This window comes from Saimiri boliviensis, chromosome 1 (assembly GCF_048565385.1).
Source record: "Saimiri boliviensis isolate mSaiBol1 chromosome 1, mSaiBol1.pri, whole genome shotgun sequence".
Lineage (NCBI taxonomy): Eukaryota > Metazoa > Chordata > Mammalia > Primates > Cebidae > Saimiri > Saimiri boliviensis.
Window position 1 is genome coordinate 231,991,157 of NC_133449.1, and position 17,513 is coordinate 232,008,669.

The window sequence follows — 17,513 nt, forward strand, 5'->3', positions numbered from 1 at the left end:
ACACAGGAGCCAAGTGGCTACTCCCATCGACAAAGTCAGGACAATTGAGCATCAGTAAGGACAATAACTGCAAAGAACTACGACACATGTAATATTTATAAACTGATAATTTTATAGCAATTCTAAAATCATCACTGGCTATCTTTGGAAGATGCTAGGAAATCAACTCATTATTTTGAAAACTGGCAAATAGAAGAGCAGAATCAAGTATTTGCTCTGCCTTTCCCATAGAAACTGTACCTCAGAATCATCAACTATTTGATGGAGGGAAGTTTCTCTTTACAGAGGCATTCCAGAAGTGTTGTAGAAAGAATGTTACAATATTTCCAGAGACTATAAACTGCTAACACTCTGAGCCGACAATCCCTAAGGAATTAATTGATCTAGGCAACAATCATCAGTGGCTGCAAAGGTCACCAAAAGAGACACAATCAGACATCATGTGCCTCTTGATGAAGGTCCATGACATTACCTGTAAAGTGGTCTTCCCAAAAAGAAACAAGTAAGTAAACCTGAATCCTATCAAGCCTCTAGATGTAATTACCAATGTACAGGGAATACAAGGACAGAGAATGTGGTTAATGATACCACAGGAATGTAATCAGCAAAGTCCAGACTGTGGGAAACTCTGCTGGACAAATGACCCAGTTTCTTCAACAAACAAATTGTCAGAGTAAAAGAAAGAGAGGAAGGGGAACACACAGATTAAAATATTCTTAAGAAATATATCAATTGATTGTAATAAGTGGAGCTTATTTGAAAGATGATTTTTTAAAAATCTTTAAATGAAAATATTTATGAGATAGGGAAACTTGAACACTGTCTTGGTATTCAATAATATCAAGAAAGTATTTTAATTTAGGGATTTGCTAATAGTATTGTGGCTGTATTTTCTAAACAGTCCTTATCTTTCAGTGTTACATGCTGAACTAGTTACAGCTGAATTAAGAGGCTGCTTTAGATTTACTTTAAAAGAATTCCAAAGTATGGGGGAAAGTAGGAGGCATAAATAAAACAGTAGTCTTAATTTTGTTACTGTTGAAGCTGGGATGTACAGGTGAGGTTTCATTATCCTATTCTCTCTTCCTCTGTATACATTTGAACTTTTTCATAATAAAAAATGTTCAATGATGAGCCTTCAAAAATTGGCTTGTATATTATTATCAATAATGAGTGACACTTATTGAGTGTTACAGTCAAACAGCAACTCTATGAGGATGGAACTTTCACTATCCTTATTTTTCTATCCTTATACAGAAGAAATTGAAGATTGAAGAAGCTAAGCCACAGAACCAGTAGATGGTACACATAAGACTACAGCATAGGTCTCTGACATCAGATCCCAAGTTTCCAGTGAGAAAAACAGAAACCATTTTACATATATTAAGAAGAGATATCACTGCAGAGAACTGTTTACAAAGGTATTGGAAGGTATGGATGAACAAAAGAAAGATGGAGATAGAGCTGGAGAAACTAAAAAGATAAAACAGTAACATCCAGAGACTATAAACTGCTAACACCCTGGGCTGACACCCACTTGCCCACACTCACGCTGATCGGCAGAGGGGCTGGCACCATCACCACTCAGGTGCACCACTGCCGCTTAGCAGGGGCATTGCTATTGCCTGTTCCTTTCTCTCACACTGCAGTTTCCTGCCAGTATCTCCTACCCGTGGAATCTAAAAGGAGACCATCTGGCAAAATAATCTGGAAGATGCAGCTTGCAGACTTCTAGCCTCATACAATACAAAGGAAAAAATGGAAAAGCAAAAATGGAGCTACAAATTAAGAGACAAAAAACCAACATGACTACTGTGCTATACTTTTCAAGTTGCAATGTCAAATTGTAACTGCTTGACTTAGAACCTTGATGTAAATTTCACTTTCTTCCTCCCTTTTTCCATCATGGTAGCTACTTGTGTGGTCACTATGCACTTGAGATGTGGGTAGTCCCTACTGAGATGCAGTGTGATCGTAAAATACATTCCAGATTTTAAGAACTTAGTTCCAAAAAAAGAGAAAGAATGTAAACTATCTCATTAAAAAAAAAATTGAGTACATGTCAAAATAATATTTTTAATATATTGGTTAAATGAACATGAATTAAAATTAATTTACCTGCTTATTTTAAGTTTTAAAAATGTGATTCATAAAAAATTTTTAAATTATATGTGTGGGTTACATCTGGGTCACATTTTATTTCTATTGGGTAATGCTGCTGCTTTAGAGCTTCAACCCAAAGCAAGCCTTATCTGGCAGTCTCTGAACCATGACACCCAAGAGTATTCTCAGCCATCAACTCCACCAGACTTTATAGTCCTTCTTAATCCATTCTCTTGGATCCCATTTGTGTCTGGAAGCTTTTAACTCCAGGCTTTGAAAACCTGACCTTATTTCTGCTTCTGGCCCCTGTCCATGGCCATACAGTTGTCTGCTCCTTGGCTTTTTCTTACAGACTTCAACTGACTTACCCCTCAAACTCACAGTTCTTCATGCTCTCCCAGTAGGAGTGTCTCACCTGGAGGAGCCCAGTCCCTAACTCCTGCCGGCCAGCTGGCACTCACTCAATACGCTGCCTTCCCACAGAAGATGACAATACAGGGCACGAACAATGGAAGCTCCTGAAAGTTGGAACTACGTTGTCGTCATTTTTTATCCCTCCAAACCTAGCGCAGTGCCTAATATAAGGCAGGAAATACACACACAGGTACTTGAGAACCTAGCGGGTTTGCAGGGACTATACCTCTGTCATAGTTGTACCAATCCTTTTGGTGGTGGATCATTCCCACCGTGCAAGGAGGACTCATGCAGCTTCTCCAAATCCACAAAGTTTGTATAGAGCAGAGCAGGAACTCAAGCTGGAGTTCAGTGAGTACCTTTTTTTTCCCCACCTGATTACCCTTTGGTAGCCACAAAAAGCATAGCAAAGGAGCTGCAAGAGGGCCTTGTGCAATGCCTCCTTTCAAAAGCTCCACGATGTTTGGGGCCTTAGCATGACTAGAGAGGGCTAGAGGACACCAGGATATACCTCCACCCCCAGGGTGGTCAGTGGAGTCCTCATCTACAAAGAAGGAGTTTCGAATATGGGCACACTCAGCTTAGCTGGAATTGTTTCTTCAAGAAAATTGCCTCACCAACTCAAATAATCTCCCTTCAGTCAAAACTGGACAGTCTGAGCACAAATAGGTTTAATAACTGCAATGCATCAACACATCAAATACATGTAAACCCGTAACAATCCATAATGATACTAAGCAAATTAACAGGCAAAAATCTCACCTTAAGAGTCACCTTAGAAGAATGCTAGGGAATCAACTCCTGAAAAAAGTTTCTTGAGACATTCCAATGAATACATGAAGACAAAATGATAGCATATCACCATTTTACATCCTCTAATGACTAAAGGATATAAGAAATGATCGTTACTAAGAGTTAGCATCACAGAAAAGAGACAACCAAACATTGTATGTTTCTTGCTGCAAGAATACAATATCATCTAAAATATATTCTTGCCCCACTCCCACCCCACAAAACTTAGTATAATCTGATCAAACCTCTAAATCAAACTAGTTTCTAGCAAACACAGAAGGCAAGGACACATGTTAGATGCATCACAGGAAAGCAATAAATAAACTTTAGATTGGAGGAATATATACAGGACAAACAACCCAGCTTCTTCAACAAACAAATTGTAGGTGTATAGAAAAGAGAGATGGGAAGGGGAAGCTACAGATTAAAAGAGACTTAGAGGCATAGCAACCAATTGCAACGAGTGAAGTTACTGTTTGGATACCAACAAACACTAAAAGGAAAAGTAGTAAGACAATTAGAAAAGTGTTATTGGTATGAAGTTGTCATATTTTTGGTGTATAATGGTTTTGTGATTTTTTTTTTTTTTTTTTTTTTTTTTTTTTTTGAGATGGAGTTTCACTCTTGTTACTCAGGCTGGAGTGCAATGGCGCAATCTCGGCTCACTGCAAACTCCGCCTCCTGGGTTCAGGCAATTCTCCTGCCTCAGCCTCCTGAGTAGCTGGGATTGCAGGCATGTGCCACCATGCCCAGCTAATTTTTTTTTTGTATTTTTAGTAGAGACGGGGTTTCACCATGTGGACCAGGATGGTCTCAATCTCTTGACCTCGTGATCCACCCGCCTCGGCCTCCCAAAGTGCTGGGATTACAGACTTGAGCCACCACGCCTGGCCATGATTTATTTTTAAAAACAGTTACAGTTAAAAGATACCTACTGAGCTATTTGTGGATGAAACAGAAAATAAGTGCCACAAAGAAGCTAGACACACCTCTTTTTACCTGGAGATAAAATAGGGCAATGAAAACAGGACAGCTGAGCAGATGTAGCTCTGAGTCCCCAGCTGTATGATCTTGGTCAAGCCACTTGAGCCGCCTGTGCCTCGGCTTCCTCCCTAGCAATGTGAGGTTAATAACACCACCTGAGCCCCTCAGCTTTCCAGCACACCATCGATCACTAAAGATAACTACTCCCTAAAGGAACTTCACAAATTCTCCCTCATCTGCTTCATCAGCCTCTAATTAAACCCGCTTCTCCCAAAGGACACCCATATACAAGAAACAGGAGTTCTAATTCAATTTTATGTTTCTTTCACAGCAATATTGTTTTAACCATGTAAATATATTCCAGCTGCATAATAGGCTAAAACTTTTTTGTGCTAACCTAGAAACCTAAATGCCACATTGTTTCTATATGAAAGTCTTCAACATTGTTTCCATATGAAAATCTATACAGTGTTTCTATATGAAAGTCTTTCACTAATAATAGCAACTAGGTGCCTTACAAACTAATGTTTGTCATACAGTCTGCATATAAAAGTGAACGCTGCCTTTCACGTTCATCCAAAACATTTCCTGGTTGTGTTTTAGAATTTAAAGTTCTTGCTTTTGATACAATAAGAGATTCTGGTCTTCTGCTCCACCTCCTTCTCCCTTCTTGAAAATCTCAACAAAATCTGCAAAACTCCCCTCTACCATTGCCCTTAGGGAGATGAGGCTAAGTGGATCACACTCTCTTGCTCTCACCTGCTCTTCTAAAGGGATGAGGCCTCCATACTCAGTCACCCAGTCCCAGGGCCTGACAGTCCTAGTGGGCCAGATCACTGCAGAGAACAGCCTGGGTGCCAAAGAGCTCACCCTGGGCTCCACATGTGACTGAGAAGTGCAGGGCAGCAACCACAAGGACAGAAGGACCCGCAGGAATCTACTGGGTGAAGAGGGGTCCTAAAACTGGCTTCGCAGACCCAGCATTACAGATGTGGAAGCGGGAGAGCAGGAAATCTCCTGCAAACTTACCCACCTAACTGTCCTGTCCCAGAAACACTTCCCAGAGCAGGGTGTGTGCGTGTGTGCATGTGTGTGTGTGTGCATATGTGTTTATGTGTGCCTGTGTGTATGCATGTATGTGTGTGTGCACGCACACGTGTGCATGTTTATGTGTGTACCTATGTGTGTGTGCGTGTGTGTGTGCACGCGTGTGTGTGCGTGTCTGAGGCGGCACGTGACAGGTGGATTTGGGGTGAAAGGTGTTATCAACTCAATGCTTGCACAACTGCAGACTAAGCTGATCTTTGCTCCCTTCAGTCTTTATTTGGCCATCCTTCTTTTGAGTATCACACTCTTGATTGCGGGGGAAAGAGACTTCTAGTTCCAACTAAGGCTCAGTTTCAAACGCTATTGGTGGTTTTTGTTTCCTCGCAGAGACTTCATTTCTCGACCAATGCTGTCAATCAGTTTTTTAAGCTGAAAATGAGTGTGTCCCATAAGGCCCCAGGACAACTAGCAGATGAGGTGTAGATTGTTGGGTCATCACTGGCCTTCATAAATGCAGGTGTCTGTCCATGTGGTCACTGCTCTTGCCTGTAGCCCCCTCAGCAGGATCCCTGGAGTGGTCAAAAGCCCTGGCTATCCTGAAACCCAGTCACCACCTTCCAGTTTTGGGGCTTTGATGTTATTCGTGGTTCTGATGTCTGAAAACGGCACCTTTTTCTTCATACGGTGCCCTGGGTGATAGGTTGCTTTAAAACCAATCATGTATCTTCCTATAAAATTTTCCAAAATTCAGGGTCTTGTCTCAGTTTTGTGACTCACACAGACAACTGAGTCCCTGGAGCTAATCATTACATCCTCCTATTTGAGAGAAAACAGGTTTCAGATTTATGGTGTATCATTTTCCCCAAAAATATACTGTGTCCAACAGCACCCAAAATGCAGCAATACAAAAACCAACAGAGCTCATGCAAACTGCTTCGAAGAGCAACTAGAAGCTGAGGAGGCTTCAGGTTACAAGTCTACACTAAAGAAGAATTTCACAGAGAACCTCAGGATAACACCAAGGCCTTGACCTTTAAATTCTGCTGAGTGCAGGCTCGACAGGCCTGGAACCCAAATCCCAGCCTGGGCCTTCGACTGGCAAGATTCTACTATGTTGTCTTCTTTGGAAATCCAACTGAAGCCGACAAAACCCATGTCTGTGGCAGCATTTTCCAAGGCTTTGGGATGACACATCCCTCTATAAATCGTTAGTCATCTACTGGCCAAATCAATGTACTTGAAAGTGTGGGATACATTTTCCATAAAAAACCAATGACACGTTTCAAAAATATCAAAATCTAAATAACCAAAATCTCATTTTAATTGCCAAAAGAGTAATAATAGCGACCATAAAAATAAGAGCAGCCACTATTTGTACAACACGTACAAAGTGCCAGGCACTGTGTTCAGTGAAAATAATGACAACATGTTGTGCCAGAGCTTCTCACATTGTGTATGCATTTTTTATTCTTCTCCAATTTCAAAACACTCTAGTTCAAGTTAATAGAAGGGATGACTGGATACGTGAAAGGAAAAATCTCACTCCTGAAGCCCCCTGCTCCCCTTCCCTCTGCCTGTTTATCATCCTTCTGCTCTAAGTAACTGCAGTTCCAGGACCAGCCACAATTGGGGCTTCAGGCTGTGTGGCCACAGGCCTGAGTGTGCAACACACTTAAGGGGCAGGATCATGGGGTGAGAGACCATCTGGACCCTCTTGCCTTCAAACTTCGGTCCTCACCTTGGACAATTTATCCCACCACTTGCAGCCCCATTTGCCTCATTTCTAAAGTGAAAATAACAATGGGTAGCTCATAGCAGATCAGGTAGAAATAACGCAGATTTGGTGAAACAGTGTATATAAAGTGCTCAGCAAATAGCAAGAACTTCAATAACAGCTAATATTATTGCAGCTATCCTGTTTACCTTGTTGCAAAATGTACAAACCAGGCATGAAAACTTAAATCGCCTTGGAAACAAGAGGCAACCATGAAATAGTCTTACTTTCATTGATGGATTATCCAAAAGCAAAATAGTTTCTTGATTTCTATTACAGCAAACACAAGCTTCTTAAAGCAAATTTTGAGCAGAGCAGGATAATTCTATATCAGGAACTACTTTTCTGCGCATTGTCCCTAAGGAGGTAGAAAGGAGGGGGTGAAAGAAGTCAATGGTAAAGAGTAAAGCAGAAAAATCCTAAATAAAACCTGGCTATTATTGGCTGATGTGAGAAAAACATAGACGGGGGAAGGAGCAATGAACAACTAATTATAAACAAATATGTATTACGGATTATTAAAAGGTAATGTTTTTGGCCAGGGGTGGTGGCTGACGCCTAAAATCCCGGCACTTTGGGGACCAAGGCAGGTGGATTGCTTGAACTCAGGAGTTTGAGTAATATGATGAAACCCTGTCTCTACAGAAAATACCAAAAAATTAGCCGGGCATAGTGGCACCACCTGTAGTCCCAGCTACTCAGGAGGCTGAGGCTGGAGGATCACTTGAGCCTGGGAGGTGGAGGTTGCAGTGAACTGAGATAACACCATTGCACTCCAGCCTGGTGAAACAGTGAGACCCGATCTCAAAAGAGAGAAAAAGAAAAAAGTAGTGTTTCCTATTAAAACATAACTACCAAGACTTCCATCATAGGGTAAAGGTAACACCTATCTTTAAAAATGAACTCCTGGACACATTTTAATATTTTTAAATATGTTCTAAATATACACATTCTTTACCAAAAATATAACCTTATAAGCACATAGCAAAATTTATTTTTTAAAAAATTTTGAGCCTGTGGAGAGGAGGTTATAGAGAGCAGGAAAGTAAAATTGAGGAAAAAATGGAATAAACTGATGAGGCTGGGTCCTGAGTTTCTTACAAGGAACACATATTTCTCCCCCATTCCACCCTTGGGCTTTGAGTTCAGAATAGGGAGAAGGACAGCAGGCAGGGAACAGAGGAAGTGATAAAACACATGTAATAGCAGTTAGGGGACAGAATGAACTGAAGAGAAGGACATGTTTACAGTAATAACTTCGAGGTCTCCAACCAAGATAATTGGACATATTTTAATATCATTAGTCATCAAACAGGAACTGTAAACAGTGAATTAAGTGGCCATTTTAAAATGCCATTATTTTAGACAATCATCAAAACTGGCCATCTCAATTTGAGTTTATCTATACCGAGGTAGCTCCAGTGACATTGAACAATCTCTTACTATCTGTTACGAAGAGCCTTTAAGATATGCCCAGGATATTTTTCATTTGCCCCTCCAGACCCACTCTCCACTCTGCTCAGTACCCTGGAAAATGCCAATCAACACATTCCTTCTCCCTCTGATTTCCAGATGTGGAAACCAGCAGGAGCTTGATGAAAAGGAGGACAATGGTATGAAGGGATTTACTGCCTTGGCTCCCTCCCTGCCCACTCCTCCTGAAGACTACAGATTCTCAGGGCTTCCCTAACCTACAGATTTGGTTTTTAAGCCTCCCATAACCACCCTGATATGGTCTGGCTGTGTCCAAGATGAGATTTGTTCGGTTCTCATTCTCTCTTACGTACCACCATGTAAGACATGCCTTTTGCCTTCCACCATGATTGTGAGGCCTCCCTAGCCATGTGGAACTGTGAGTCCATTAAATCTCTCTTTCTTTATAAATTACCCAGTCTCTGGTATGTCTTTACCAGCAGCATGAAAAGGGACTAATACACACCCTATCTCTGTGACTCTTCTAGGGTGGTAATAGCTCCCTTTTTTTCTAGCCTAGGGGTACTTCAGCATTATTTGCTGTCTTCCCTTCATCCTGCCAAAACATTTGCAGTAGTCCCTTCATTTGATTATTTTCAGTTAACTCTTTTGGATGTGCACTCTATTTCCTGCCCAGACTCTGCATGATCAGGGTGCAAGGAAGGACTGGTTGCTTGGTCTTGCCTCATTTGGTGCTGGGTTTACAAAGTTACCTACAGCCCTCTGATTGGTCACCACAGCCTGCTGAATAGAATAGAAAGTAAAGAGCTTCTATTCTTCAATCAGAAGTCTCAACCTGGTTCAACAGCTGTCACCTTTGTGGAACCCCTAAATTCTAGATTTCTCTTGCCTGTCTGGCCCCAGTGTTCCCACCTGCTCCCTCCAACTTTGCTGGTTTTCCAAACCCTGGACTCTGTCTTCCCACCTGGTTCCACGGGACTCACTCCCTCCTTCCTATTTTGAGTACTGGCTTTAATGCATGACCAGTCTAGTGCCACAGAATCTGCCCTGCCCTCACCAGCATGCCCTGTCCTGCTGGTGCCCAGGCCATGCCTGGTGGTCACCAGAACAGAACTTCAGTAGAAACTGTATCATCTCTGAACAGCTGGCAGCTTATATTATGTTACATCCTGGCTTGAGGACTTATTTACCTTCAAAAGGAAGAATTACCTGATAGTACTTAACCATTCATAGAACTACTGAAGAAAGTCATGAAAATTACGCTCTGATTCATTCTAATTAAAGTGTTGGGAAAAGGAGGGACTAAATTGTAACCACATATACAATGGCAGAAGGCAAACTTGGATTTTATGAAATCAGCTTACAGGACTCATTTGAGTTTACTAAACTTTATACACCATTTTAAAATGAAAAATGATGGTGAAAGGGCTAGCAAGAATTCCAAGAGCTGAGAAGATAATATGTGCCTGTATCATGTGACATCCAGCCCGGCTTTAGGCTTCTCTTGGGGTGGCAAAGCAAGACATTACGACCTATACAAACCCAAAAGGATCCTGGGGAAAGTTTAACCTCAAAAAACCAGAGTTGGCTACGTGATCCAGCACTCTCCTCACTTACAGACTTTTCAGCCAATCTCAGAGGCTCAGAGTTTGACTTTGTGTACAGGGATAGCAGATTTCCTATACAAACATGAACTAAGATGAAGGCAGTGCTGTGACTAGTACGCCAAATACAGACAGTGTAGTACTATGCACTCTGTTGGAGGTGGCCCTACCTCATTCACCTGGTCAACAGACAGACAATTTAATTCATTAAAAAGCAGTGATTCTCAAAGTATCGTCCCCAGATCAGCAACACTAGCAACTTCTGGAAGTTTGTTAGAAATTCAAATTCTGAGGCCCCACCCAAGACCTACTAAATCAGAATCTCTGGGAGTGGAGTCCAGCAATCTATATTTTAACAAGCTCTCTAGACAATTCTGGTGTACACTAAAGTCTGACTTCAAAACACTGACTTGGAAAACAAAAATGACTCTTTACAAAATAGCTCTACTCTTCCCCCCCAAAAAAATCTCATTATTATCTACCATAAGGTCAGTGAAATATCTATTTATTTTTCTTTTATATATAGTCAACTCAGGATTATCCTTACAAATTCTGGAATGCTGTGGAACAGAAAATATAGAAGTCACTAATAACCAGTTTAGGCACACCATTTTACAAGAGATTTATCCTTCTCATTAGGCTTTGCTTACCAAATTTCATGGATATCCCCTGAATCCTTAGCACATACAACAGAGTCTAGCCACAAATACTGAATGAATAAATGAGCACATTCTGTATGAATGGAGGGAAAGCGGGGAGCTGGTGAAGCTGCCATCTGGAAACTAACAATGTCCAGTGTCAGATCCACAAAAGAGTTAACCTACACAGAGGTCATAGCAAGCTGACAGTATTGTCAATAAAGATTCTTTTCTACAACTGGCTGTCTAATCCCAGATGCTCACAAGTAGGAACAGCTGTTAAGAGAAAACTTGTAAGAATCCCTGGTTCTTCTCAAAGAGAGGTTCAACCATCTCCTCCGAGGATTTCTGAACAAAAATTACAAAACTGGCACAATATCAAGAGTGAGCATCCTGCAGGATTCTCCTGTTGGAGTACTATTTTTAAAAAGGCAAGCAAAAGGGAGAGAAATTGCTAGGAAGTTGCATTTTTACAGCAATTGGAGACAAATCTAACTTCTTACCAGAAATGGAAACCCGTGATATCATTGCACTGCATATGAATTATTAATGCTTATAGTCCCTTTTTTTTTTTTTGCAAATTAGGTATTCAGGAAGGTTCCTGTTGACATCATGTTTGACATCATAATGCTTCATCATTCTAAAAGCTTAATGAGATGAATTATTGCTAGAAAAGAGAGAGAGAGATCAAGCACACATTTTTGCACTCTGGGGAATACCAGAGGCCAAGTAGATAATGAGGATACACTTTATAATTGATGTTAAATGATGGCGGGGGGGGGGGAAGGGTGCAAACTATTACAACCTACCACCACTGTAAACAGGATCAAATGGTAAAGATTTTACTTTTCCACCTGCATGCTTTGGAAAGGGGTGGGGCACCGCTACACACCTAGCAGCTATCTCAAACTCTTAAGGCAAAAAAAAGAAGAATGCTTAGTCTACAAAAAACGAAAGTAAAATTTCTATAAAATTATCTCAGCAACAAAAGGGCACAGAACACGTTAACTTTAAGACTGAGAAAAGACAATACAATACCAAGTCACAAGGCCTAAAAGGATATTATTAAATAGATGAGGACAATTCTGTGATAATAACTCTGGTCGATTTGCATAAGTGACTCTGGTCTCCAATTTCACTTCAAATATATAGTTTCTGAGATCCACACAATGCAAAGTACTTACTGTTAGGTCACTGAAGCAGCAGTTTCATTTCCAACATTCCCAGTAATAAGTTAGAGTGAATAAAGCTCTTATTTGGGAATCTCGTTGATAAAGCAAAATGAGTTCAATTCCTACCCAGGTCAATTCCTACCCTTTTAGCACTTAAGCCAAGTAGCAATGAGATTGATACAAGTTTATACAAGCTGCTAATAATTGGGAATCATTGTCCCTCCAGTTTTTACTTCATTTGGTCTCTAAGTAGCCTCTTGGGGAAAGTATTAAAAAATGTAGAGAATGGGTTCATTCATTATTCTTTCTTCTACTGAACAAACATAGAGTAGCTAGAGTTGCCAAGTACTAAATTGAGATTCTTGTTATTCTGGAAAACAAAAATTCACAATTTCTCTTGAGCAACCAAAAAAAGTATCACAAAGTTCATGATGAGTTCATGAGATGTCACCATTCTGAACTACTGCTTCAGGTCTTCATCATTCAGGCAAAAGGATCCTCTTTACTGATAATATCCCAACTTAATATTTTCACTAAATTTAGCATTTTCATTCCTGAATATTGCTCCTAAAGCTAACTTTGTGTGAACTGGGATGGGGACTGGGAGCTTGACAAAAGCAAAGTGTAGCTTCAGCACACGCCCCTGTAACAAATGGGCAACTGGTAGGTTCATATTGTCATGAATCCTAGTCTCTAGTCTTCGGATATGCTATGCTGAGATCACACTGTTAACATTCAATAGGAGAGAAATCTTATTCTTGGCACATAGTAGTGCTTAATAAATGGTATTTTTATTATAATGGTGATTATGATTATTGCTAGAGAAATACTGCAACCACAAGCAAACATCAGTTAAGCTTCATGTTACTAAATCAGATGTTGTTTTTTTTTGTTGTTGTTTAAAAAAAAAAAAAAAAAAAAACACTAGGTTCATTAAAAAACTTTTGGACTTCCAGATTGAGGCCAAAGCATGTTATCCTTCTCCTTACTCCTGTGCTGTGGGCTGACTTCACTCAATGAAGACCAAGTTTTTAACTATTAAAAAATACAAATGTGTCTTTGACAAATAATCCATGGAATGGTTCTTGGTAATCTATTGACCAGGTAAAGGCTGTGATTCTATCTGACATTACGAGTCATAGAGATATATTTTTTTTCTCTGTGTACGATGGGATATGCCACTGTCATCTTGTTTGCTATAAGGAAAAAAGACCCAGTGCCCAGATTTACGCAATGAAAAGCCTCTTAAATGTAACAGTACTTAGAGAACATAAAGGAGAGCACTATTTAAATAATCATTTTTCTTCTGTAATTAAGAAATAAATATTTAACGATTGCTTTAACCATCTAAACAATTTTTTCCACTTCCTCAAAAATCCCACTCTCCGGAAAGATCAGGTGTATGTGCAGAATCATCCTCAGACAGCTGCACTGCACTGGAAACCACGTCCCCTCACGGTGGCTCTGCTGACACTCTGAACTCATGCCCCGGTTCTCTCAATTCTGTCTAGGATGTAGCCAACCCAGAGAAACGCTACAATGACAAACAACAGGTTCCACTCTGCTCGGTTCCCACATCTCTTCTCAAAAAAGGAACACTCATTCATTCACAAATCGCTACACTCGGGTCCCTGTGCTGAGACTCCAGCCTGGCTGGTAATCCCCGGTAAAAATCACAATACGGGGCACTATCTATCCTGATGCTGCAACTGCATCAGTCACCTACAAGGCATGCAAATCCAGCTCAGTGCTCACATTTCATTCAACAGGACTGGCCACCGAAAGCTCTCAATGGTCCCCACCCCTCTTCCTGCATAAACCAAGCCACCGCCTTCCTGCCCTAAGGGAGGAACAGGCCAGCCCACCTGCTTCCCTCTGCGCTCCCTTCCCCGTCCGGTCCCCGAGGACCAGCTAAGGACACTCCCAGGACCCTTCCAGGGGCCTTTTTCTGACCACATTTCCTGGGCCCCCATCATCTCCACAAATGAAAAGTAAACTCCTGCTTGGTGACAACCGCTCCAAACCAACCGCGTCACGGTCACTCAACTCCGCCCGGAGCCCCCTACCCGTGCGAGCCCCGCCGACGGGGCGGGCGGCCCCCACCGCGTGTGCCAGTATGGGGCATTTACCTTCACGCTGGTGTAGCTGGTCTGAGTCTCGGCCTCGGCGCTGCTGCAGCAGTGGCGCCTCCGGCCCCTGCTGGTGGTCGGAGCGGGGGTTGCGGAACCCACGCTGCTGCCGCTGCCCAGCTCGGCTCGGGCCCTGCGGACGCGGGCTGCGCTGGGGGGTCCCGACGCGCGGCTCGGGGGGATGGCGTCGGCGGCGTCGGTCTGGACGAAGAGGCCAGGCAAGGGTGCCGCGGGGCCCTGCGACACGCTGGTGGTCTGGTGGGGCGAGTTGGACTCGTCCGAGTCCCGGCAGTAGATCACGCCGCTCTGCGAGACATGGATGCTAGGGGCGCAGCCCATCCCTCGGCCGGGCTCCCCCGCGCGCCCGCCTGCGCCCGCGGCAGCCGGGACCCAGCGCACCCGCTGCCACCTGCAGTGAGTGGGCGGCCGCGGCAGCGCCCGGACTGCGCGCCCCCTGGCCTGTGCGTCCGCCGCTCCGTCGGGCTGGCCGCGATGCCCCCCGCCGAGCCTCCAGGGACCGCGCGCGTCACCCCAACTTTCCCTTTTGGGCCATCTTCCTCCCCGAGCGGGAGAGCGCGCACACACAGCGCCCCGCACGCACCGGCGGCCGCCACCCTCCCCGCCGCGGCGCCCCAAACACGCTCCCCGCGCCTCCGCCTTCCCCTCCTCCCTCGGCACGGCCCCCGCCGCCGCCCAGCTTGACCTCGCCGGGCTCCTGCACCCGCGGCCCTGGGCCAGGGCGCCTACCCTCTCGCCCGCCCGCCTGCACCTTCTTTCCCCACTTTCGGTCTGCGACTGTCCCCTCCCTCCCTCGCTCCCACCCTCCTTCCTCCTCAGGTGCCCCGGCTCCGCGGCCGCAGCCGCCCGGGCCCTACTGCACCCCTCTGCCCCTCCCGCGGCTCCCTGAGCTCTCCCGACTGGGCAGAGCGTGCCCGCGGCTCGGCTCCGCCGCGGGGCCCCTGGGCACGGCAGCTGGCACCGCGCCTCGGCGCCGTCCCCTCCTCCTCCGCTGTCCAGAGGCCTCGTCTCTTCTGCACTCATCCCTACGCCGCCCCCGCCCTCCCCTCCCCGCGCCCCAGCCCCTCTTCCCCTGAAGGGCCTTGTAAACCACTCGCTTTTCACCAACACATTTTCACACATCCTCCTGGCGTTTCACACAAACACCAGGAGGCCCCTCCCGAAATGGCAGGGACCCTACAGCCCAGGCCCACCCACCGCGCCTGCTCCCCTCTCAACACAGCTGGGGAGTGATGGAGAGACCTCATGGTTCCGTCCTCTTCCCCCAGCCCCACCGCCTACTCCGAAGGCTGAGTTGGATGGTGACCCAGTCTTCAGAAGAAGCCCATTCCATGTCTACTCATAGTTTGGAAGTTCGTGCCAAGAGATGGGAGGCCCTGCGGAGGAAGGAACCCTCGAACACACACATTCCCCTAAGATCCAAGGAAAGAACAGAAAGAAGCTCTCTGATGGTTCTTGGCTTTCTCCCCCAGTTTTCACCTCTTCTTTGGGTGTCACTAAATGTTCACGCTGGTTTCTACCCCATCCAGCCGCCCATGTCAACTGCTCTTCCTCACACTCTGGGCTGGGCAGTCAACAAGGCCTTCCCTCACTCCCCTTGGTGAGGCGCCCACAGACTAGGCTGCGCTGGAGGAACGGAAGAATGCCTTCAGAAGGATGGCTGCTGTCCATCCTTCCCTTGCGAGCTCTGTTACAGCTGCGAGACACCACTGCCCATTCAGTCACTGGTTCCCACAGTAATTCTTGCCCGATTGCCACAATGGCACAGCGAGATAATTAGATGGCCTAAGAAAGGATTTTATCTAGAGTTGCTTATACAAACAAGGCCAAAAACAGGCTGAATGCAAGGCACAAAGAAGTATCCAATGTTAAGGGGTTTTTTTGTTTGTTTGTTTTTGTTTTTTTTAATTTTCCTTTATCTTCCTGTACCAGTCTTGGATGTGACTGGATGAAGACTTCAAAAGAAAGTTTCTAACCTTCACAGAGAAGCAAGGTATCACTCTCAATCCCAAATTCAGATATACAGAGAAAGAGTCTAACCTTACTCTTCTACGTTTGCTTCTCTTCTCAGTTTAGCTCTCTGTTTTTGATACAAAAATTTCCATCTCCAGCTAACCTGGAAAAAGTCTATGCTGTATTTTTTAATGGACAGGCAAATTGCTCATAAAATTTCTGCACAGATTGGGTCCTCCTAGAAGCAGATTCTGAGATGGTATTCAGCAGCCAAAGGAAGGCTTTTTAGGAAGTGTTCTTGTAGTCAACATTTGTGGAAGGAAATAAAGGGAGGGAAAGGAGGGAGGCAAGTTTGAGCAGAGGGTGAAATTGACCAAGCCTCAGGCCTCCCTGCAGGGAGGATTCTGAAGCTGGGATGATGCTTCAGAGTTGTTCTGAGTTGGGACTAGGTTCTGAGTTGTTCTGATGGGACTTTAGATCCCAGCATGGACCAGTCTTTGCATGCAGGCCAACTCAGCGACCTTGGGCAAGGTGGTTCTCTTAACTGAGGCACTGCCCCTAGGAGATGTCAGCTGAGCCAAGGGCTTTCTGCTGGCAGCACTCCCGGTAGCTGGAGGAGTAAGTCCTTTCCTGGCATCAGAGCCTCCACCACAGTTCCCTTCCAGGCTGCCTGAGGTCTATTGCCCCATCCAGGCCTATAAGAACACCACATTAAATGGTTGAGACTGAGCTATGGAGACAGTCATTCATTTAAAACTAAGCCTCATAGCTTACCATCTGCTTTACTTCCAAAGGACAATTTAAGACCTGAGAAAACAACATCAGAGTTAAATTGCAAAACCATTGGTCTCTATACTAGTCCCTGATGTAATGGTGAAGTCAGGGTTTAATCATTCCTAAAGCTTATCTGTGATTCTCTCAAATATCCACATTTCAGTCATCACCTTTCATGGAGCTACCAATGACAGCCTTCACATATTAACACTTAGAGCCACGCGAATTCTCATGGCACATGTCTACTTTTTCAGAGTTTTCTCTAGGAATTCAATGAAACCACCGAGAGAAAGGCACCAGTCACTCACTGAGGCTTTGAAAGGCAAGAAGACTATGATAAAATAGAAATTACAACCAATCTTCTGGCAGAGAACATTAGGAGCTGAATCTTGAAGCTACAAGTCACCCAGAAACAAATTTAGGTTGACCATTCTACATTAAAAATAAGAATACTTAAGCCTTGAAAGAGAAGGTCACCTCAAGGTAGCTAGTGAATAGGACTAGGCTGCTTTAGTGGGTTAACTGAACATTTCATATTAGGACCAGTGTCTTTCATTGAGTGCAACTTCTTTGTTGGAACAGAAGATAGAAGGGGAAATGCACTAGATATACATTTTTCTTCCCATTCCCAAAGCAGCCAGTAGCATAAACACATCTTCAACTGCCAATTCTGGCTT

At 44.0% G+C, this 17,513-nt stretch overlaps 1 protein-coding gene across 14 annotated transcripts in view; it reads right to left on the reverse strand.

Moving 5' to 3' along the window:
* The window catches only part of PDE8B (phosphodiesterase 8B), a 371,501-nt gene that overhangs the window by 207,573 nt on the left and 146,415 nt on the right, over positions 1–17,513 (reverse strand). For 4 of the 14 annotated variants that reach the window (XM_039476166.2, XM_010340999.3, XM_010341004.3 and 1 more), the window contains exon 1: positions 14,092–15,104. The exons of 5 other annotated variants lie outside the window; for them this stretch is intronic. In XM_039476166.2, coding sequence (XP_039332100.1) covers positions 14,092–14,430 — 339 coding nt within the window. In that variant the 5' untranslated portion in view covers positions 14,431–15,104. Of the gene's footprint in view, positions 1–14,091; positions 15,107–17,513 lie in introns of those variants that run through there. 5 more of the 14 variants (XM_074384516.1, XM_074384527.1, XM_074384544.1 and 2 more) reach the window with 3 other exon arrangements.